At 32.4% G+C, this 25,730-nt stretch overlaps 1 protein-coding gene across 5 annotated transcripts in view; it reads right to left on the bottom strand.

The window, feature by feature from the left end:
* Nucleotides 1-25,730, bottom strand: part of LOC109069686 (citron Rho-interacting kinase) — a 58,889-nt gene that overhangs the window by 18,556 nt on the left and 14,603 nt on the right. For all 5 annotated transcript variants that reach the window (XM_042761620.1, XM_042761621.1, XM_042761622.1 and 2 more), the window contains exons 5-19: nt 21,445-21,615; nt 21,310-21,363; nt 21,021-21,074; nt 19,889-20,029; nt 18,581-18,706; nt 17,076-17,171; nt 16,719-16,835; nt 15,211-15,320; nt 13,887-14,061; nt 12,084-12,281; nt 10,428-10,481; nt 5,192-5,389; nt 1,991-2,184; nt 228-363; nt 38-142 (exon numbers count right to left, since the gene is read on the bottom strand). In XM_042761620.1, coding sequence (XP_042617554.1) covers nt 38-142; nt 228-363; nt 1,991-2,184; nt 5,192-5,389; nt 10,428-10,481; nt 12,084-12,281; nt 13,887-14,061; nt 15,211-15,320; nt 16,719-16,835; nt 17,076-17,171; nt 18,581-18,706; nt 19,889-20,029; nt 21,021-21,074; nt 21,310-21,363; nt 21,445-21,615 — 1,929 coding nt within the window. The remainder of the gene's footprint in view (nt 1-37; nt 143-227; nt 364-1,990; nt 2,185-5,191; nt 5,390-10,427; nt 10,482-12,083; nt 12,282-13,886; nt 14,062-15,210; nt 15,321-16,718; nt 16,836-17,075; nt 17,172-18,580; nt 18,707-19,888; nt 20,030-21,020; nt 21,075-21,309; nt 21,364-21,444; nt 21,616-25,730) is intronic.

Genomic DNA, 25,730 nt, shown 5'->3' with positions numbered 1-25,730 from the left:
GTAAGTATGTATTTTGAGTGCTGGGAAAGCGAAGCACCTCGTCCATGAGCCTCTGTTTGAGTTCTCGCTCCGTCTCCAGCTTCTGCTGCAGGCTGCGTGCGTTCATCTCCAGCATGGCGTGTTTCTTCTCCAGATCGCTCAGCTGATGAAGATAGAGTATGTATGCATGTTGTCATTTGGCAGATGCTTTTATCCACAGCGACACACACATGCACTGGCACACTTACAGTATCAGAAAGACCTTCAGCTTTGAGTTTCTGGTCTTTCAGGGCCTGTTGCAGTACCAGGATTTCAGCTTTGTGCTCTTTGACCGCCAGTTCAACAGCCTGACGAGACTCAGAATTACGCTGCTCTGCACGGAGTCTGGAAAACGAGAGCGAGAGAGAGTTGTTGAACAATAAAGTGTTGGAGGGGCACTGTACTGTATGTCTCTTACTCAGTGTTTCCATCTCTATACTTAACGTTCATTATGTAACTCTTATATAACCACGGGCACTTCTGGGCCTGCGGACATTTAGAAAATAAACTCTGTTAACAAACTTTTAACACACTTTCTAGTTTTTTGTCCAATAGTTATATATAAATATATCACAGAAGAATAATTTTTGGAGGCTATATACATAGCTAGAATTTTATTTAACAATGCATGATAATTTACATTAAAGATTTGCATTCATTCATTTAAATTTGCATTAATGTCAACATTTTTATTATGCCTTCAATTATATCTATATTTATTTATTAATTAACAATATAAAATATTTATTATTTAATATATCTAAGTTTTCATTTGATAAAGCTTTGTATAAAGTCCTTTGTCATCATAATAAACCCACTAAAATTGTATTTAGTTAGTTAGTTAATGTAATGGACTATCCAAAGTATGTATAATGTCAATATGCAATAAAAAAAATATATATATATATTATTTTACATATCCTACCTAAATATATGCAATAAAATAATGTAATTATTTGCATTAAATATATATAATTATTTATTCAATTTTACATTTGCATGAATAAATTCAGAAATAAATAAATGCCTGATAATTTTTTTTAAAGTTCTGACATTATTTATATCTTTATTTGCTAAAAAAAAATTTGCATTTTGTTTCTATATTATATACATCATTTATTTTATAGTATATAAATATTTTCATTGTAAAATAAAATAAAAATATTTCATTGTTTTTTTAGGCCTTGTTTAAGGCCTGATATAAAAAGGGACAAGTTCTGAAATTATTTATAACTTTATTTGCTAATAATATTTGCATAATTTTTCTATATTATATACATCATTTATTTTATAATATATAAATAATTTCATTGTAAAATAAAATCTAAATTTTTCACTGTTTTTATTGACTAAAGCTAGGCTAGAATCCTTGGTTTACTAATGTATTTGTAACACTTCAGAATAAGGTTCCATTAGTTAATGTTAGTTAACTACTTTAGTTAACGAACTAATCAAGAACAATCCTTCTACAGCATTTATCAATCTTAGTTAATGTTAATTTCAACATTTACTAATGCATTATTCAAATCAAAAGTTGTGCTTGTTAACATTCGTTAATGCACTGTGAATTAGCATGAACTAACAATGATTTACTGTATTTTCATTAACTAACATTAACAAAGATTAATAAATACAGTAATAAATTTATTGTTCATGTTAATTAATACATTAACTAACATTAACCAATGGAACCGTATTCTTTTTGAGCTGCCTTACAGTAAAGTTGAATTTTGTTTGCATCATTGAATCACTATTTTCTTGTTTATCACTGTAAAGCTGCTTTGTATTGTATAAAGGGCTATATAAATAAAGGTGACTTCACTGACTGTGTCATCACAATCAACCCACTAAACTGAAATGTTATTTTTGACTACCCAGACTCAAACTCATGGCTCAGTATGTAGTAGTCTGTGTCATGCACTAACCGCTGGGCCATGACTCTGGCATTGTGCAGTGGTGTGTGCTTTGGTACCGGTTCTGCTTCTCGTTGTCCAGTTGTCTCTGCATGTCTCTGGCTCTGCGCTCCGCCTGGTTCTTCTCCTCTTCCAGAGTAGATCTCCAGTTCTCGCACTGCCTGTCCTTCTCCAACAGCTCATCGTTTAGCGTCTCCAGCTCCAGCACCTGCTCCTCCAGCATCGTACATGTGGTCTTCAGCGTCTCGATGTTCTGCACACACAAGCACATCATTTCTATGCTATCAGACTATCACAATGAGCACTATTGTAGCATAGCAATACACTGATAATATTGTTACCCAAACAACAATAATTTTATTTTTTACTGACTTGTCCAAGTTGTTCATAATTACTTATAAATAAATAATTAATTAAATAATATAAATAATTCAGGTTTTTTTTATTATTATTTTGTTGTTTTAAAGAGAATACATTCACAAATAACAATGTCTAGCAGATAAAATATTTAGAGATTGTAGATGACTATAACTTTTTACTAGTTAAATACATTTTATTTAAATACATTTTAAACAAAAGTAATTTCATTTTAATTTTAAGTTAAATACATCTTAATTTTATTTGCATTAATTTTCATTTTTATAAGTTTTCCTTTTTTTTTAAAATTCATATCCAAGACTTTTCCAGGCCTGGAAATTAATATTTTTTTTTTCATAAGTTAAATACATTTAATCTAAATAAATTTTACATAAATGCAATTTCATTTAAATTCAATTATATTTTAAGTTAAATACATCGTATTTAATTAATTTACATTTATTTTAGTTATAAAGGTTTCCATTTTATTTGAATGATTTTATTAATTTTCATGACTTTTTCAAGCTTGGACATTTATATGAATTTGTAAGTTAAATATATTGCATTTAAATATATTTTAAATAATTTTAATTTCAATTAATTTTATTTAATTCCATTATTAAATTCCATTATTTCCAGGCCTGGAAATTTAGATGAGCATACATTTTTTATAAATCAAATCAATTTTATTTGAATATTTTATTCAAATAAAATGTTATTTAAAATTAAATTTTAAATAAATGTTTTTTAAGTTTATTTAATCATTTGAATATTATTTTATTTACATTTATTGTTATTATAGAAATTTCCATGATTTTTAAAGACTGTACTAATTAAAGGTTTTATAAATTTATATTAATTAAATTCTTATTCAATTTGAAATCATTTTTAAAGATTTTCCAGGCCTGGAAATGGCCATTTTGAAAAGGTCAGATATTTCCGTTTTCTCTGTGACGGTGGGAACTTTGATAAAAAAAGAAACAGATCAGCGATAACTTATTCAATCAATACATCTACTGCAAACCAACAGATGGCATCTAAGGAACGGCAGGATATGACACCGAAATTATGCTGACAGATGCAGAAAGAAGCTGCAGATTTTTCTTTCTGACTTTCATTAGCAGGTCCGGATCTCAGAGTCGCTGCCAATTGGAATTGATCCTCTGAGTGCCGGCGGGGGGATCGAGGGTGTCTTGAATCGGGCAGATGTGCTCAGAAGTGCATCTCAGTGGCACAACTGGATATTACCACATTTCAGAAAGACACAGAAGGAGAGAGAGAGTCTCCAAATATAGCAGGCATGCTTTTGCCCCTGTGAAGTCCATCGCTGGCAGGGCAGAGGGGAGCAGCGAGTGAATATGACACATCTCTGCCTCCTACCAGCGTCTATGATTACCACCCGCTACTGTTATACAACAGCAATGACTGCACACCTACACACACGTCCCACGCACCTACATCACACACACACACACACACACCTCTCCTCATCTCGCTGCGGCATCATCACACAAAACAAAAGAACCTGTGAGCATCATTTTCCAGCTTATTAAACAGCTTTGTTTTGGCACTGAAGTGGACAGCTGTGATTTGCTGCTCGTGTGTTGTTTCATTAATTTTCAAACCGTAAAACAGTCATATCCTGAGAAATTATGAAAACGTACTGTAATATATTATATCATATAAAGTCTTTAATTATATCATCTAAAAGAGAGCTTTTACTGAAACTAAACTGCATTTATGATGCATTGCAAACTTGCATAACTTTTTGGACATCAGACTGAGAAATAACTAATCACATGACCACGAACACTACAGTTTAAAATGTCTGAGGTTGATAAGACACCTTAATGTTTTTAAAAGAAGTCTCTTTTGCTCACCATGGCTGCATTTATTTGATCAGAAATACAGTAATCAGTGTAATATTGTAAAATATTATCGCAATTTAAAATAGCTGTTTTCTATTGTAATATATTTGAAAATGTAATTTATTCCTGTGATCGAATTTTCAGCATGATTACTCTATTCTTCAGTGTCACATGATCCTTCAGAAATCATTCTAATATGCTGATTATTATCAATGTTGAAAATGATTTTTGTAACATTTTGCAACATTATAAATATTACTGTCCCCTTTTGATTTAATTAAAATAAATACATTTTATTTAATTTTATTTACAATTATTATTATTATTATTATTTTTACATTTTAGTTTTGTTTAATTATTTTATTAATTTCCGAGACTTTTTAAAATTGCCAGATATTTATATTATTATTTTTTTTAAATTATATGATATTATAATGTTATGACATCAATCATTTAATTTTCCATGATTTTTCCAGTTTTCATAATTACTGGATAATTTTTTAACCATTTTTGTCTAGCAGATACCAATTTTGCATTTGAAATAAAAAATAATTTTAATCAATCTTTTGTAACTTCTTTACTGTCACTTTTGATCAATTTAATGCATCTTTGTTATATGAAAGTATTAGTTTCTTTATTTAAAGAATCCTACCGAGTCCAAACTTTCAAACAATGTTTACATGTCATTATTATTACCATAGTCCTATTTACAGGTCATTATTATTCCTAAATACCAGAATGCTTCACTTTTGTAGGTTAGTTCCAATGAATAAGCATTTTGAACTAGAAATAAAGTTTTGAGATGTTTTAGCCCCCTTCTGTGTTAAATTCTTACATTACGCTCATATTCAAGACGTTAATGACAGCTAAACATCCTCTCAGAGAGAGCGGCATCTGTTAAAGCGGTGCTCAACACCTGCGCTGGGCTCTTAAAGTCAGCCCACATCTCTCTCCCGCTGCGTCCACATGCATCTGTGACTCACACACCTGCCGATGGGAGTGTGTGTGTGTGTGTGTGTGTGTGTGTGTGTGAACCTGTTTCTGGTTGTTGAGGTGCATCTCTCGGTCAGCCACCTCCCGGCGCAGGCGCTCCACGTCCTCCTTGAGCTGCAGTCTGTCCTCGTTCTCGTCCGTGGCCTCGTCCAGCTGTTTGGACAGGTAGAAGTTCTGTCGGTTCAGCTCAGAGTTTTCCTGTGTCAGCTGTGTGAGCTGCTCCTCCAGATCCGTGATCACCTGAGACAGGTGCAACAAAGATTACGTAAGACAACGAAGATGGCTTCAAATGGTAAAGGTATAGTACTGTATAAACAAATATTTTGAAAGAAAAAAGTAATATTTTTATTCAGCAAGGATGCTGATCAAAGGTTACAGTAAAGACATTTATAATGTTAAAAAAGAATTTTAATAATAAAAATTACATTTATAAAATATTTACAGTACATAAAATTACATTTATATGTATTTAAATACAATTTATTATTAACTTAAAAGTTATACTTATCGACTAATCTCTAAAAAATTTATTTGCTAAACACTGTTTCTTGTGAATGTTTTTTCTATAAAACTTCAAAATTATAATGAAAATATTTGTCCAGTCAAATTGGAAAAATTTTATGGAAAATTAAAAGATTGCTCTTATAATTTATAACATTATATATCTCAAAGAAACCCAGAAATATTTGGTCATTTTTTAAATATATGTACTAAATATATAAAATTATATATATATATATATATATATTTATATATAAATTAAATGTAAATTAAATTAATTTAAATGAAATCAAATTCTGCAAAGATGTATTCAACTCGTCAAAAGTGACAATAAAGACATTTATAGATTTCTATTTCAAAATAAAACCTATGCATAATTACATTTAAAAGGTATTTAAATAACATTTTATTTTAAAGTTATACTTGTCTACTAATTTTATCTACTAAACATTGATCTTTGTGGATGTATTCTCTATAAAACTACAAAATTACAATTAAAAAAAATTGTCCAGTCATTAAAAAACTGGAAAAATAATAGAAAATCAATTGATTGCTGTTACAACATAAGTGTCACAGAATCCCATGAATATGTGGTCATTTGCATATTAAAATATTAAATATTACAAAATCATGGCAACTAAATTGAATGGAAATAGTAAAAAAATTGATGTAAATAAAATTAAATAAAATGTATTTAAAAGAATCAAATTCTGCAAAGATGTATTAAATTCATCGAAAGTGACAGTAAAGACATTTATAATGTTACAAAAGATTGTTTTCAACATTGATAATAATCAGAAATGTTTCTTGAGCAACAAATCAGTATATCAGAATGATTTCTGAAGATCATGTGACACTGAAGACTGGAGTAATGATGCTGAAAATACAATTCAAAATGACATTTTACAATATATTACAATAAAAACAGCTATCAATTAAATGTAGCCTTGGTGAGCATTTCTTTCAAAAACATACCAACCCCAAACCCTATAGTATTTGTTTTATAATATTATAGTACAAATAAAAGCCACATGGTATTAGTATATTTGGGGACTACTGAGGCATTATTTCCTATGGTTTTCTACATAATTATATTATTGTTTCATGACTGAACTCTAACGAACGTTATTATATCACAAATGGGCAGTTTAAAGCCAGACTAAGTTAAAAGTTAAATAAGCTTGCTAAAAACCTCCCAAGTATGTGTGCTAACCACTAAACCACGACTCAAACCCATCTTTCTTCCTAACATCTTCCCGTCGCTCTACACGTGTCCTGTCCTTCCATGTAACAGGCGTGTGTTTAATCCTGTCGAGTGCCAGAAATGTTCTTAAAGAATTTAACATCACTGAAAGCGAGATGCAGAGCTACTCTGAACTCCATCTTTGACTAAAACCCTTTTTAGAGCCGTTTACTCATTTCACTTCACACATTTCCAAAGCCTCCATCTGACAAACAGAAGAGACGCAGGTTTGCATGAAATTGCAGTGCTGGTCAAGTGTGTTGGCGCGCAGCAGTGCCAAGCACTCCTCTGGTGCGGAGGAGGTTTCTGCGCTCAATATTACTGTCATTACTGTTAAAGGCACAGAGCCACGCTCACACACACTGACCCACTTTAACTACTGACCAAAAACACTCTTCATAACCAGCTTTAGTTTACTGGGCCTGTGTTAAGCTTGTTTTCATCTTTCACCGATTATATTCAAAAATGCATCTGTTTGCCTTCTGAACAGTTGTTTGCACAATGCCGTGTGGTTGCTAGGGTGTTATGCCTGGTTGCTAGGCTTTTTTTTTTCATTGTTCAGGTTGAAATCTGGCAGTACGGTAAGATGAGGGAAGATGCCATTGTGCACTTTTAAACTGTAAGATATTTAGATACAAGTTTAGCATTGCAGGGCGATGAGGCATCAGCCAATGTGTTAATGAAAATAAATAGAAACATTTGCTCATTTAGTTCTCATAGCACAACATGTCAAATTATTCAAAGAGGCCATCTTGCCTTACTAACTTTTATAGAATGTGTAAATGCCTTTTAAAGCTATTATTATATTATATAACATTATGTTATATTATATTATATATTTTTAAGTGTCATTAATGTAAAATACTAAATCAACTATTTATTTTTTTGGACAGTTTATTATTATAATGTAAAATTATTTACAGGCCATCTTACCTATTTAACTTCCACTGAATGTAAAAAATACTTTTTATATTATATTATATTATATTATATTATATTATATTTTTAACTGTCATTCAAGTGAAATACTAAATTAAATATCAACCATTCCATTCAAAAAAAAAAAAATTTCATCTAATATTTTTCAAAGAGGCCATCTTACCTCAGTTACTTTCACAGATCGTATGCATTACTTTTAATATTATTCTTATATTTTTATCTTATTTTATATTCTTATATTATACCATTATAAGTGCCATTAAAATAAAATACTAAATAAACTGTTCTATTTTTTCCAATTTATTTGAATAATTGAATAACCAATGTCAGACAAAGCAGAATCCCAGTAAAAGAGATTCATCTGAAATGTAAATTTATTATATGACTTATGTAAAGGAATATGAATATATACTGTACATATTTAATTTCTCATATTTAATTAAAAATAGCCCAATTTATTTCAAATTGAATGATTTCACTCAGTTATCGTATAGATGTCTAAAATTAAAAACCCAATGAATCACATTAAGTATAAAAAAATAATATATATATATATATATATATATATATATATATATATATATATATATATATATATATATAATATATATATATATTAATGACATAAGTATCAAGATGCCACTTGGGGCCTTCTAGGTCTAATTTATCTTTTCATTAAAAATCAAAACAATATTTTTCACTCCAAACATCCAAAAACATTAATGTGCCCACATTAGTAAACAGACCAAAAAAAAAAAAAAAACTTTGATATTCAACAATGTTACAAAGTGTTTTCTAGAAAAATATTAACCTCAAAACTTTCAAATGACCAAATTTCACAAATTCTGATATTCAGATGAAATGACAAAAATATGAAGAGCATATCCATTCATTAAAAAGATTTTGTGCCATCATGATCAAGAAAAGAAACAAAAACATTTTGGCAGCCACATAACACCCTAGCATTGCTTTTAGTGTTGCACAGACATTTAATATGCATGTAATTAAAAAAATAAAAGTGCATAGGAAAACAATGTTATTTTATACCCTTACTATTCATAGTACATCTCAAAAATTGAGAAGATCAAAGCGTGTTTAGTGGAAAGAAGCCGTCACCAGGGGCTGGGATTAAAAGAGCTTACGAAAGACAGATCGAGGAGCAAGCGCTGCTCTCCTGTCTGTCTGTCTGTAGTCCCACCATCAGCAGAACTCACTGAGACTGACAGCGAGGCTTCAGACACTGAGAACAACTATTCCTAGTGCTCATACACACCCTAAACCATAAGTATGAGCACTAGTAACAGTGATGCTTGACTTGCCTTACATGCTTAAAAAACACGCCCCTATGTTTTCATTCTAATAAGACAATGAAATTCTCGTTTTCAAGTTTATGCGTTCATCTGAGCTCCAGCTATGATTGCAAAGGAGTATGATGAAGGAAAAATGTAATATAACTCCTCGGCACAGAGGAGAAGATGGGCGTCTAAAAACAGCGCTGGGACCGGGTGAGAATATTGCATCGGTGGAGACGCTCAAACAGCTTGAGTGTGGGTGGACAGTGAAAGTAGGGCAGAGATGCTCTGTGCTTGATAATAATGAAACACACTCCAGGGACAACGCAAACAATCGCACTTCAAAATGCAACCATTCCCCGAATCAATGACTGCTGGGCAAACAACTTTCAGGACGCCTGAAACAGATGCTTTTGAAAAGAAAAAAATATATATATACATATTTATATATATACTTTTCTAATTATTTTATAAATGTCAGAGTACATGCCATTTTTATGAGCTCATTTTAATTAAGAGATTATTTGTCACCCTGCTGGGCTGTTTTAAATAAATTGAAAAAAGTAGATCCAGTTACTGATCCAAAAGACACACTTTAGCCTTCAGACTACCATTCAAAAGTTTGGGGCCAATAATTTTTTTTTTTTCCTTTCATGAAGAAATAAATACTTTTATTAAGCAAGCATGCATTAAATAGATCAAAAGTGACTAAGATTATTTATTTTTTTAAATCATGATGTTACAAAAGATTTCTATTTCAAATAAAATGTGTTCTTTTTAACTTTATTCATCTAAAAAAATACTGAAAAATATGGTTTTAATAAAAATATGAAGCAGCACAACTGTTTTCAACATTAATAATAATAAATGTTTTTTAAACCGCATTTTAGAATGATTTCTGAAGGAATGTGACACTGAAGACTGGAGTAATGATGCTGAAAATACAGCTTTGATCACAGGAATAAATTACATTTTAATATATTTTTAAATAAAATACACTTACTTTAAATTGTAAAAAATATTTCACATTATTACAACTTTTTACTGTATTCTTGATCAATGAAAGGCAGCCTTTATGAGCATAAAAGACCTGTTTTCAAAAATATTTAAAAAAAACGGTTGTGTACATTGTTTTAAACTAAAATCGTCATGTTCGTAAAAAAAAAAAAAAAAATTATGGATTTAGTTCTGACTCAGATGGTGCTTATGGAAACTGCAGCATCCACTCTTTCTATCTGTACAGGTAGGACTTGTGTGGGTCACATCTGATGAGTCAAATACAGAGAAAAGCTCTTTTGCATACCGCACAGCTGTCTCGAAGGGCATCAAACTTGCGTTGGATTTCATCCCGATGGGCTGAAAAAAAAGAAACAAAATGAGAGTGAAAATGGCCATGTTTGCAAGAAGTGCGCACTCTGCCAGAGTGCTGCGTGGAGTTCTGCAGTAAGTGCATTTGAGCAGATAGCAACGGCGTTGTGAAATCAACTCGAGTGTCATGACAGGTGTGATGTCATGCATGAGAGCGGCAGGCCGCGAGGATGAAACCGTGTCAAAGATGCATTGAAACGGAGCGGCGCAGAAGAGCGTGGGAAGATGTTTACAGCACTGTGAAGACGAGGAACACAATAGTCCACTGAGAGATTAGACAGAAACACATGATTCACTCATTACGATTGAACGATATAAAGGAGATGCGTGGAGTCTGCAATATGGTGGTATGAAATGATACGGATTATATCGACTACTGCTCCTTCAGAAGCTACTTTGAAACTTAAGCCTGCTAAGTTACAAAGTACTAAGATAAGCTGCAGTCAAGCTGCCTTTTGCTCAAGTTCCTGAGAAAAAACTACTGTATTATATTTGATACGGAAATTTCAAAGGTCTCTAAATGTACACAATGTACTACAAGCCTTCTGGCGTCTGATTGATAGTTTAGATATTTTATCAAGTTACAGTTCTTTTAGTATAACTACTGGACAAATGTCCACCTTCAGTTTCACGTGTTTTATTGCTAAGAATAACTTTGATATTGTCAGTAATATTTCAAGATAAACATGTATTGGACTGAAGCAACTTAGGTTCACTTCATTATGCAGACATCATCTTTTAGAAAAATCATGTTCAAATGTGAGTATCAAATCTGATCATCAGACTTTTGAGGAACGTTTATTTGTTCATCTCTCAATCATCATTGTATTGCACTGCATTATATGTTATATGCATTAATTATCATCTTACCAAGACATATTATTGGAGATACAGAGTGACGACTGATATTTTATGCAAGTATCTGCTATACTGTTATGAAGATCTCATTCATTTACATTACAAGCATCAGAATTTCATACTTTTGGGCATATAAATGTCAGCATCTGCACCAAATTGTATATTTTTGCTCAGTTTGGGCCTCTGAACAAAAACTGTGGTGTTAAGTATATTTTATTCCTCAATATTCTCAGTATATCAAACTATAGAAGCCATAAAAGCCTGATAAATCAATAAAAAACATATGCAAATTTTAGAATTTAAGTTCAATAAACAGTTTCATTTTCCATATGTATATACCTAAATCACATTTATTTATTACTGTACTCTGTCTACTATTTTGTAAAGAGTAGTGTGTGAAACAGTATGCAGTAAAAGACATTTTTAACTATAGTATGCTACATAGCTGATCTCAGTGAAATGCAAATGTTGGTCATACTTTAGTTTGGGGACCAGTTCTCACTATTAATTGTGACTTATCATTAATTTGCTTAGCATTAATAGTTAGTAAGTTGGTAGTTAAGTTTAGGTATTTAAGGCATTAACATGTGCTTTATGAGTACTAATAAACAGCCAAAAAGCTGCATAACTAATATGGTTAACTGGTTAATAGTGAGAATTGTTCTCCAAACTAAACTGTTATGAGGGACAGGAAAGAGATGTATTGGATCATGGTCACAATGTAAATCCTCACCCGAAGGACGGTGATCTCCTCCTCGGCCTCGGCGGTCGTCTCCTCCAGCTCGGTCTTGGCCTGTTGTAGCTGGTTCTCCAGAGCGCGCCGGGACGCCTGCAGACTGCTGATCTGAGCTTCTCTCTCCTGCAGGGACAGCGTGAGCTCCGACACCTGCCTCTTGATCTCCAGCTTCTGCTCCTCGTGCTCCAGACCCATCTGTGGAGGAACACACAGCAGGACTACAGTTACTGGATGATCCACACCACTCCACAGCATCAATTAACGTCTTGTGAAGCCAAAAGCTGTGTGTTTGTGAGAAACAAATCCATCATTAAGATGTTTTAACTTCAAACCATCACTTCCTGTTAAAATATGAGGACTCTATCTATAACATCGCTTTCTCTGGTGAAAAAGTGGTCTGGTCTGAATCAGGTGAGAAATCTGCACAGATCAAACACCATTTACAAGCCAAAGCAGCTCTGAACAAATACAGTATGTGGGTGGATTTTGATGTGAGAGGAAAACATGCAATGGACTTTTTTTTGGAAGTGTTATTATGGATTATTGACTTGCATTTTGGCCAGAAGTGACAGATTTAAAATTAAAATGGCTTAATGATGGATTTGTTTCTTACAAACATGCAGCTTTTCATGGATTATTGTGATGTTTTTATCAGCTGTTTGGACTCTCATTCTGACGGCACCCATTCACTGCAGAGCATCCATTGCTGAGACACTGATGCAATGCTACATTTCTACAAACCTGATGAAGAAACAAACTCATCCTAATCTTGGATGACCTGAGGCTGAGTCAACCTTCAGCAAATTTTCATTTTTGGGTGAACTACTCCTTTAGGCACATTTTCCACCAAAATTGTCATTACTGTAATTTTCTGGATATTTAACATTTTTATAATTTCTATTATATTTGATTACTCTAATTACTGACAATACAGTATTTTTTTTTTGCATCACAGTAAACAATTGTTGCCATATTACAATGATTTTTTTTACTTAAATCAACAAATTAAAGGCAGTTTTTTTTTTTACTGTGATGAGAATTTGAAAATAATGCCATGATGCAAAAAAAAAAAAAAAAAAAATCTAAATAGTTTTAGAACATATAGTTTTCTACTAGTTGAGGTGAAACATGATTCATCAAGTCAGTTGAATTTGCATAGCATTTTACAGGGGTGAACTTTACAAAAATTCACAATATAAATATTCATAGCATACATATATACATAGCTTGAATTTGCATAGCATTTTACATAATACAAACAGTTTCAAAGCAGCTTTACAAAAATTCATGATGTTAATGTTTATAGCATTAATATATTCATGGCTTACATTCATATTTAGCAGATTAGAGCTTGTGACAATCATATTAATCATAGGATCATATTAATTAAGAGACCCACATTGAACATTTGTCACCTTGCTGGGCTATTTAAATGAACCGAAAAAAGTGGGATTAAAACTATATCAAACAAAAAATGTTCAAAAGTTTGGGGTCAGTGCACTTTTTGTTGTTATTTGAAATAAATTGGTTCTTTTATGCATTATAAAAGTGACTTTAAAGATATTTATAAAGTAAAAAAATAAATAAATAAATGCTGCTCTCTTGAACCTTACTGTATATTCATCAAAGAATCCTGAAAAAATGAATCAATGTTTCCACAAAAGTATGAAGCAGCACAACTGTTTTCAACTTCTTATTCATTGCTTCTGATTCTTTCGGGGTGAAATATGGTTCAGAATTCTTCTGGAGTTTATCAGACTGTCTCATCTTCATCATATGATGGTCTCGCTCGTCACTCACCTCTCGCAGTCTGGCCTCCAGTTCCAGCACTCTGCTCTTGTTAGTCTGCTCTTGTTGTGTCAGTTTCTCCATATGTTCCTCCAGCTTTGCATTCTGGGCCTCCAGCTTTCCAGCCTGAGATTCCAGATAAAACTTCTGCTGCCTGAGCTCAGATATCATCTCCTCTTGGGCTTTCCTGAAGATTACAAACAAGACTTTGAGAGCTTTTAAAAGAATACATTGTAAAGTCGAAGCTGCGTTTTGGTTAACCATCTCCCAATTCATTTGAGTTTCTAAAAACCCATGATGGTTAAGCTAGTCTGGTGGGAACAGCATCTAAATCACATATACTGGTGACAAACTCAACAGAGATAATATGAAGCTGTTATGAAAGCCTTGATATAATGCAAATACACCAGGTCATCGTTCATTAACTCTGTGCTTAACCCTGAAAACCTGCTATCATGGCACATTAGCCTGAAATGAACCTTTACATTCACCAAACACATTTCATATCCAAATACTGATGGTTCATTGATGTGAACGGCATGAAATTGACTGTGAAAATACTATCTTAATACTAATATTACATGGAAGCATAAAACAATAAGCCAAAAGACTCTTGCAAAAAAGTACCGTGTTGGTACTGTATATACAGATATTTTTACAAATGTATTTGATTTGTTATTTCTATTAGGAAATTATTTGTATTAAATATTTAAAATATATTTTAATTTATTTTTACTATATTTTACACACTATAACTTCTAATATAATAAAAGGACATTCCCAGAAGACCCTTCACAATATTACATGTGATCATAGTTTATTTAAACAGTTTTGTTTCTTCCTTTTTTTGTTAGCAGCAATATATGTTTATATTTTCAGTTTCCATTTTAATTTTTGCTTTAGTAATTTTGCTGTGTGCTTTTGTATTTTTTAAATATTCAAATTAGCTTGAATTTATTTTATTCCAGTTTTAGTCATTTTAGTGCTTCGACATTTTTTAAGTTTAAGTGACTGTCGCAGATGTATACTTTAATGCAAAACAAATGTATCTGCAAAGAACACCATATCCAAACAAATGTGTTTTACTGTGTATTTTTCGACATTATGTGGCACAGCATGAAGCAGAATGGCTAATTGCTTTTACATAACAACAACAGTCAGCCGCAATATGATAAAAACAAAAAACAAAATTCATTTAATAATTAAAAATGTTACTAAAAATAATCCAAACAAACAGCTCTTCAGTCAAGTGATATAGTGCGTCAGTCTAATTGTAGGCTATTGCAAATGATTTCCATCCATCACTGACTCAGCTCAGGTCTGTATGTAAACTCACATGTTTTTCTGCGTGTAAATGCTGCTGTTAGCTGCCAGTTTGTTGGCCTCGGACAGCTCAGCGATCCTCTGCTCCAGACTGGTCATCTTTGACTCCATGGCATTGATCGTCTACATAAAACAGAGTCAAATTAGACACCATAATTCAAAGCAGAACCGTAGTTCACTAGTGAACAGACCAGCGTGAATTTCTTTCAGCTGGTTAGTCAAAATTAACAATATTAGTCTTTCTACAGTACTGAGTAGGGTTATTATAGTTAACTAAATAAAATTATTACTTAAAATAAAAGTAAATAATAAAATTATTAATATATAAAATATACACTGACAATATACTGACATACCATATATATATATATATATATACTATTATATATTATATATACTATATAACCCTGGAGCACAAAAGCAGTCTTAAGTCTCTGGGGTATATTTGTAACAATAGCCAAAAAAAAAAAAAATGGGTCAAAATTATTGATTTTTCTTTTATGCCAAAAATCATTAGGATATTAAGTAAAGATCATGTTCCATGTAGATATTTTGTGAATTTTCTACTGTAAATTTATCAAAACTTAATTTTTGATTAGTAATATGCATTGCTAAGAACTTTATCTGAAAAACTTTAAAGATGATTTTCTCAATATTTAGATTTTTTTGCTCCCTCAGATTCCAGATTTTTTTGTATCTCAGACAAATATTGTCCTCCTCGGAGAGATTATTTATTCAGCTTTCAATGATGTGTCCATCCAGTTTTGAAAAATGACACTTAACCCAGGGTCATATATACCCTTACCAAAAAGTAGTAACTTCAAGATTATTAAGTTACAAGTATAGTTCAAGTATATTTAGATTTTGGTAAGTATAAGTCTCAAATGTCATTTTAAGTATATTTCTGAGGAACATAACACTGAGAAGTAGCACTTTCCTATTTTTGGTTTAAAGAAGGTCATATGAATAAACTTCTTTTTCGTAAGGGTATATACTCTGTTTGTGTGTGTGTGTGTGTGTGTGTGTGTGTGTGTGTGTGTGTGTGTGTGTGTGTGTGTCAGCTAGTTTCTCGTTTTCATTTAGTTTTAAATTGCTGTAAAGTAAAATAACTAAAACTGAAATAAAAATTTATAAGTGTCTATAACTCTACAGATGTTTTAAAAACACAACAAAATTACTAAAACTTTAACTAAAATTAACATGACAGAATATATATATATATATTTTTAAATTTCTAAAATCTTATTTTACTTAACAACAATAAAACAATTATTACTACACAAAAGTATTAAACAAATATAAAAACAAAAAAAATTCATATTTAAAACAACAAATTAAAGGCAGATTTTTTTTACAGTAATGAGAATTTTAAAATCATGCCACGATAAAAAAAAAAAAAAAACATCTATTTGAATTTGTTGTCTTGCACAACAGCTCAGTGTTAATTGATAGGGTCACACTATGTAATTTTTCCCAATGAAACATTATAGTCTTTCAGAAAAAAGCTAAATAATGTGTTACCGCTGCCTGGTCACTGATCACTTTTCCCCGCTCGCGAGATTCCTCCTCAAACGTGCTCTGCTTGGACTCCAGCAGTTCCTTTTCAGCCAAATCAGCCTTCATTTGAGTCTCTAAAACCTACAAAACACAAGCACTGGGTTATTACACCTGACAAACAAACAGAAAGTACCTTTAAAATGAGGCCTTTAATGGTTTAATCGAAATCCAAAGACAAATACAGAGTCAGGATCTTTACTCAGTCGCTATAAAATTAATAAGGAGCACTAAAGTATAGTGCCTCTGTGTAAACTCAATGATGGAGGCAAACCGCTCTGTTGAACATCACTGATATCAGAAATGCGTGTGTTTCGGCCCGACCTTGATCTTGTCTTCATAAAGCTTTTTCTTCTGTTCCAGGTGTGTTTCCATACGCTGCGCTGTTGCCTGCGTTTCACGCAAGTTCTCCTCGAGTTCCTGCATACAGACGATACAGGAACAATGAATGCCACTGAGACTAAATGGAATATCTGTTTCATACTGAGAGATTGCTTGGGTATTTTTCTATGAAGAAAAATTAAAAAGCGTAGGACTTATTTAATTTAATCTAATTTGTTTTAGAAAAACTTCCATAATTTCCTTAACAGGCCTCCATCAATGCTATTTAGTATTATTTATATACTTTTATAGTATTTATTAATATTTTGAACTGGCGTTTGTTCTTATCTCTCAGTTTTTTAACTCTAAATGGTTTACTATTGCATTATATGTAATTATACAATAAAAAATAAAATTACAATAAAAAACAGTCAAACTTATCATTTTTGGAAGTACAAACCATAACTTTTACTGTGAAAAACAGTAAAAGTTATTAGTTTATATACAACATATTTTTATTTAATTTTTTCCCCCTTATTTTTGTTAACAGTAATATTTTATATTTTCAGTTGTTATATAAATTTTTATTTTATTTACATTTTTAAATATTTCTAGTTAGCTTTATTTTATTTTTAGTTCGGTTTTAGTCATTTTAGTACTTTGACTTCTTTAAAATTTAAGTTTTATACATAATATTTATATTTTATTTTATTTCAGCCTTATTTCAATTAATGAAAACTATTTTTAATAGATAAGGCAAGGCAAGCTTATTTCTATAGCACATTTCATACACAATAATTCAAAGTGCTTTACATCCAAAAGAATTAAAATAATCACAGCAATAAAAGCAGAGAATAAAACATTTGAAATGAATAAAAAATTGATTTAAAATGCATCAAAAGAGTATGAGGATAAATAAAATACAGTGCAATCAATCAGAGATTTAATAAGATATAATAAGATTTAATAGAATTTAATTACCACTAACAACTCTGGTCTCCAGATGAATTCAAAATGTGCCATTTCATTTTTAAGCACTTGTTAATCATGACTAATTCATAAAAATCAACAATATACGGTATAAATCATCCAGCTAAAAACACATCGTCATTGTGACACACATGATCGTGGCCAAAGACTGAGATGATCCACTGCAATCTGTGGCTTTTGGAGCCGTGACAGGGCCAGAGAGCATGCTGGGAGCTGAGGGAAAGAAGCGGTGACACTGCCGGGCTAAGCAGGTCGAAAAAAAGAAAAAAAACGAATAAAACTGAGAGTGTGTTTGATGCAAGCGTGAGGGTTTGAGGAGGTCTACCGCGCGTGACTAACAAGTTTAGCGCGTCTTAATTAAGAAGCTTCACTGCGTGCATGTGACACAATCGCATTTCATTGACACGTTGTGTTGAAGAGAATAACTCCAGTGTTTACCTGTTTGTTTGTGTGTGTGTTTAAGATACAGTATGTGTAAATCAGCGGGAGTTCAGCGCTCGCTGGCGTCTCAGGCTTACCATGATTTTGTCGGCCATCTGTTGGATCTGCTGTGACTTGGTCTGAATGTCTTCTTTGAGTTTAGTTTCTCTCCTTTCCACCATCTCCAGCCTCTTGACTTGGTTCTCCAGGGTTTTCTTTCCATCCTGTTCCATCCCAAAAAAGAAAAAAACCTCATTCTGATGATTCAAGTCAAAAATAATATTACTTAACATCACTGATTTAAACTGAATGCATTAGGTTTCACCAACAAATTACATTTAGATCAGGTAGAAATAGCTCCTGGGACAGTATTTCTATTCACAAATCAGATTTTAAATTTAGGTTAGGTTGTGTCTAAACTGTAAACAATGAGTAAAATTAGTTATTAAGATATTAAGTCTTGTTTCCTGAAACATGTATCAAAATTAAGTGAGTTTATGCTTAAAACAAGAAAAAATATCTGCCAACTGGGTAAGAAAAATCAAATTAATTCAAAGGGAAAACAATATTATTTTTATTACCCCACTAGAAATATTCTTTCTGCTTTTAAGCATTTTTTATCGAGAAAACATGAATAAATACTTCCAATTATGTCTTGTTTTCCAGTACAAATGTCTAAATCTTCTTTCATCAAGATTAGCAAGATTACTTGATATGACGTCTTGTTTTTAGACAAATGTATCAAAATTTAGTTTATGCTTAATTAATAATTAAAATAATATATATAATAAATAATAAGATAATTAAAATAAACTTTATCAAAAGGGAAAACAATATTAGTTTTATCACCCCATTGGCAGATATAATTATTAGTCTTATTATTATTTAATTTTTTTCATTTTAAGCAAAAACTCACTGATGTCATTTTTCTTAAGTAAATATGTCTTGATTTAAAAATGTTTAGATATTTGTATTGGAAAACAAGATAAAAATACTAAGTAAGAAAATATTTTTTTGCAGTTGTTGAAATGGAAAATCACATCATAACAGTCATCAACAAAGAGCCAATCAGCTGTGAGCTTGAGGCTAAATGTCAAAAGAAGTGGATTACAATGGGTTAATTATGCTGTTTACGTTTGCATTTATATTCATGCATTATGCAGATGCTTTAATCCTAAGCAAGTCACACTGCATTCAATGTCTACATTTTATTTCATCACTTCATAATCTACTATTTGAGCTACAGGAATTGTTTATTCATGCATATTCTTTGTGCAATGACTATAAAGTTCAATTTGATTTAATCATAATATCATGATATTTGTAAATAAAGCCATTTCGAATTCATTCAGACAGTGAAAGTGTCTGAAGAAGCCACGCAGTGTGTCGGAGGAGTCATACGTCACCTCAGTCTCTCGCAGGCGTCTGCGCAGGCTGTCGGTGGAGTCCTCTTTGGTCTGCAGACGCTCCAGATCTCGCTCCAGACGTTCTTTAGCCTGACGGACGTTCTGCAGGAGTTCAGTGGCTTCTGTGCTCGCCTTCACGGCCTGAGAGAGAGGGAAGCTGCGTTGTAAAAAAATTTACAAAAAAGACTAAAAATTCTACTGTAAAAACCTGTTAAATGGTTAACTGTAAGTTACCTTACCATATCCCATGAAAAACTGTAATTCTACAGTGAAATACAGTCAAAATTATAGTTTTTGAAAGTACAAACTATAAATGTACATATAATTGTCAGTGCAAACAGTAAAAGGACATATGATTATATGAATTAAACATAACATTTGAAGTAGAAAAACTGAAAAAGTGTCTTCTTGTAAAACACAATTTTATTTACTTTATTGAAATTTTTCTTTTTTTTAACAGTGTATGGTGCTTATTACATTTTAAGGTAAAAAGCAGATTTTGATAGTTCAAGTAGCTTTACATTATATCACTTTAACAACATATATGGTTATAAGTTATAAAATATATAGGCAGCAATATGTCATTCTGTGATTCCAGAAACACTGTTACTGCATTTTACTGTCAGTTTCTGGCAACTAAAGCCACAAGTTTGGTCTTGTTTTGTATTTTACTATAAATTAACAGTAAAAATATGGGGGGGTCATAAGTCATCTGTCATCTAACTACTACTGTGTGATCCATGATAAGTCAAAACACATTTATCTATATAGTGCTTTATACAACACAGATCGTTTCAAAGCAGTTTCATATTAATAAATAGGAAAATAAAGGTATTTATGTTGTAAAATTCATCAATTACAAAAACATTTAATTTCAGCTATAAATCATCTCTACAAAAGACAATAGTGTCATCATCTAGCTCAAGTCAGTTCCAATGTTGATTCAGTTCAGTTCAATAACAGTGTTGATGTGGCAAAGTTATTATAAATTTTATTATACAAAGTTATTATTGTCATTATCAGCTAGTTCAGTTCACTGGATCAATAATATTACTGAATATTATTTTAAAACAAACAAATCATGTTTCAGTTCTTCAAGCAGGGCTGAATTTGAAATAAATGTGCACAGTACCTTGGCAAGCTTCTCCTGGAGTTCTTCCATCTTTACTTGTTGCTCTGCATTGGTCTGAGACATTTACAAATAAAGAAGCTTAAATACGAAAACAGCTGCAATAGCAATTTGCTTTCATGCACCTAAAGACAGCATGAATTTATGCTCCAGACTGGTTAGTGCTGGTTGATCAGCAAGGCGAGTTAGTTTGTTTACCATGGGAGTATTGTTGGTTAAGCTAGGAATGAAATACCATATGTTGGTCTTCCTGACCGCAAATGGAAATAATGAGTTGTCATATCAGATGTACCTTCTGCAATTTAGTCAGAAGTTCTTCCATCTCAGCTTTGCCTTGTTCTTTAGCCTGCAAAATGAAAATATAGACTGATGGCATCTCATCTAGCGTGCATCAGCAGGACGGTTCTGGCTTAGAACGTGAACAAACCTTCTGAATCTTCTGCTGGTATTCCACAGCCTTCCTCTTGAGCTCCTCGCTGGTCTGGCGAGACTCTTTCAGCTCGGATTCGTACAGGTCACTGCGGCGGCGCGCGGCGGACAGGTTCTCCTCCAGCTGACGAATAGACACGCGCATTTCCTCCAGCTGAGCGTGGTACTCCTGCAGGGGCATACATGGCTTAAATAGCACTTTAGTTACGGAAACATGGTCAAAGTGTTTTAATATTTAGCTCATGTGGACACGTACTGTAAGTTGCAGATGCTTGTATGTAAAGCTTCTTGTATTGCAATTTCATGAGACAAAAGTCTGACAATATATATATATATATATATATATTGTCAGAGTTTGTATGTGTTTTTGGTTGAGTATTATCAGGCTTTTATGGCTTGTAATAGTATCATATGATAAAAAATAAAAAATAAAAAAAAATCTCAGTTTTATTCAGAGACCCAAACTGAGCAAAAATATGTAATTTGGTGCAGATAATGATATTAATATGGCCAAAAACTATGAAATTCTGATTTATAGAATATAAATCCTGTAGAATCTGAATCCTGTAATGTAAATCAATGAGATCTTTATATATCTTTACAGTACAGCAGATACTTGCATAAAAGGATATAAATATCAGTCGTCACTATGTATCTCCAATAAAATGTCTTAGTAAGATGATATTTAATTGCTTAGTTTTATGATCAAAACATATAATGCAATGCAATACAGTGAGGATTGACAAAAAAAAAAATCAAATAAACTCAAAATCCTGAACAAAAAAAAAAAAAATTATAATCAAATAAAAAAAAAAAAAAAAAAAAGGATGTATGGATAATCAAGTGAACCTGCTTCAGTCCATTAAGTGTTCATCTTAAATATTACAATAACAATATCAAAGCTATTCTTATGTTTACTTAGTCTTAAGTTTTCACAGCAAAAAGTCACGTGAAGCACAAGCTGAAGGCTGTAATATCTTTTGCATAAAGTCTAAACTATAAAGTCTTGACTACTGTATCAGTCAGATGACAGAAAGCATGCAGTAGATTATGTGCAAGGTTTTTCATCAAAGATTTGATCACCTTGATAATTTAAAGGTCTTTATATGGTTATTTTTAGTTTATTATTCCTACGTTCGGCATGGCAAACCATTCATACGGGTGAGAAGCGTTACAAAAAGTATAAAGGAATTGGACTGGGTTCATGCAACCCATTTCAATGCAGCACTGAGCAAACATTTTCGTGCAAAATAGCAGAATCAAGTAAAACAGGCGAATCAGAAGACCTTTGTGAGAACATGAGGCAGAGGAGATGAAATCAGTCTGAGTAACCAAACGCAGGATATAGAGAGAGACCAGCACATGAAAAGCAGAGCACAGAATTGGATACATAAGTGTGCTGAGTGGGTGAAAGGCCAGCGAGTGGGCGGACGGAGTGAGTCTGCCAGTCAGAGTCCGAATCAGCCCTCATCTTTCATCAGCCATTAGCTACAGGTCACAAATCACGTCCATGTCATGTGTGACAAGGCCACAATCACCTAACGAGACGTCTTATGGAGTTTAGCGATAAACGTTAGCCTGGGGCTACGTTAAAGGAGAAAAGGAAATCCAGTACGACAAGCATAGAAGATAGAATCAGGAACTGTCTGTGTTTATTAAACGTTGTTGTGAAGCATGCTGGACATGCTCCTGTGGAAATCGGGTAATTTGCTCCCATAGAGACCAAGTATAAAGGAACAGTTCACCTGAAAATTAAAATTTTCTGAAAATGTCCTCACCCTCAGGTCATCCTAGATATAGATGAGTTTGCTTCTTCATCAGATTTGTAGAAATGAAGCATTGCATCACTTGCTCAGCAATGGAGGCTCTGCAGTGAATGGGTGCCGTCAGAATGAGAGTCCAAACAGCTGATAAAAACATCACAATAATCCACGAGTAATCCACACCCCTCCAGTCCATCAGTTAACATCTTGTGATGTGAAAAAACTGTGTGTTTGTAAGAAACAAATCCATCAAGCAACTTCAAACAGTTGCTTCCAGTAAAAAAGTAATATTGTCTGAATTAGGAGAGAAATATGCACTGATCTTATTTTAGCTAGATGCAACTGCTTGAAGTTGAAGAGATCTTAAAGCACTTGTTTCTTACAAACACGCAGCTTTTTGCTGCACAAGACGTTAAATGATGGACTGGAGTGGTGTGGAATACTTGTGAATTATTATGATGTTTTTATCAGCTGTTTGGACTCTCATTCTGACGGCACCCATTCACTGCAGAGCATCCTTTGGTGAGCAAGTGATGGAATGCTACATTTCTTAGAATCTGTTCTAATGAAGAAACAAACACATCTACACCTTGGATGGAGTGCAGTTTCAGGCAGTTTTACATAACATAACATAACATAACATAACATAACATAACATAACATAACATAACATAACATAACATAACATAACATAACATAACATAACATAACATAACATAACATAACAACATACAATTATTGTTGTGCCTTATATTTTTACTATGCAGTAGCCTTTAAATCAAAGCAATAAGGCACTTGAGGCTGTGCTATATTGTGAAAGAACTGAGGAAAAACAACAAAGCACACAAAAATGCTTATGGAAAAGCATGTTTGTGCTTTTTGCTTTACATCACAATCATGAGAATTATAATTATGCACCAGAAATGACAGAAAAGAGGTGCTTGACATTTTGTGAAAACGCCTCCCAAATGAAAGTCATAATATGAAAGAATAAAAATAAATAAATAATAAATTCAGCTCAAAATGAGTCAACACAAGCTTCATCTGTCAGTCCTCTATGCTAGTGTGATTGCTTAATTATCAATAGTGAGCTAATTGCTCTCCTGCACAAAAAACAAAAATCGTGACAATAACATTTTGCCAGAAAGTGCCTTGAATTTCAACATCTGCAATAGTTACAAGCACTAAAAATGCTCATTCATCAGAAAGAAAACCGCAAAAGATATCTCTTGAATACATCAATTGTTTCTCCTAAACGCCAATCAGATTAAATGGAAAGGCAATTGATGCTTTTGCTGAAATCTCACATTTTTCAGACCTTGCTTTGCTTTGTCATTTCAGCAGTTCTGAGACACAGCACTTTCTATATCAATATCAGGCACTGAAAAACCTGTATCGATCAAACACTACATAATCTCAAATGCATCTTCTCTAAAATTTAACAATAGATCTTAAGTCTTAAAATTTGACAAATTTGGCTCATTAATGTCCATTAAGTTTTTTAAGAGAAACACCAGAGATAAAGTTATATTTTTGTATTTACAATTTTGTAAATTTGAAGTATAATTAAAGTTAAAGCAAAAAAAATATTTGAAAAACTGAACTTCTATTATCCCATAAAGCATTGTGAATGGCGTAATCAAATTAGGCACAACGATAAAATGTAAAACTATTGATTACAGGTCACTTACTGTGAGGATAAAAACTATATTAAAATACGTTAAATTCCAATCGTTCCAGATACATTCTTTCTGCAAATTACATTTAACCAGCATCTTTAAGAGAGAGTCATTCAGTTTATTAATTCAAACGATTTATTCAAACACATACCGATTTATTGAATAGGACATGAGTTGAGTAATCAACTTTTTCTTGAGCTTTTGATATATTTAAGAGATCATCGTTCTAAAAGAATATTCAGTAAGTTTCAGAACTGAAAACATCCTTGTTACTGAAATAAAAGCTTTTATTGACACCAGGCCCAGCGAACGCCAGATCCTGCAATATGCCTAATAGATAGGTTAAACACCGCCTCCACAGAGGAATATCAATGCCTAATTCTGTAGCTCTGCCCACTGATTCGCACAATAACATGAGTGGTGCTAAACCGGATCGAGCAACCAAGCAATAAACATGCCGTTAAAGATTGTAAAAGATTGTGCAGTGCCTGGTTGTGGAAGAACACAGTTACTGCATAACCTTCCTTCAGATTCAATTATTAGGAATGCGTGGTTGAACATTATTTTTAATGAAGTTTCAGCTCATGTGAGTAAAATATTGAGCGTTTGTTAGCTTCGTTCACCTTGGACTCCTTTGTAAACAAGACACAGGTCGACGCTGGATTTGCAGAGAGACTGAGATTAAAAGCAATGCTGTGCATCTATATTGGATCCGACAGGAATCTTTCACTTGTGTGAGTAAAAAGATATTTTACATACAAATATTAAACTATTGCTTTGTTAGAGATCGCTTGATATGTCCTGATTATGTGCACGTGTCTAAAGTCACAGAAGGCTCCTAT

This window comes from Cyprinus carpio, chromosome A8 (genome assembly GCF_018340385.1).
Source record: "Cyprinus carpio isolate SPL01 chromosome A8, ASM1834038v1, whole genome shotgun sequence".
Lineage (NCBI taxonomy): Eukaryota > Metazoa > Chordata > Actinopteri > Cypriniformes > Cyprinidae > Cyprinus > Cyprinus carpio.
Note: the sequence above shows the minus strand (reverse complement) of the source record. Positions and strands in the feature narration are given on the sequence as shown.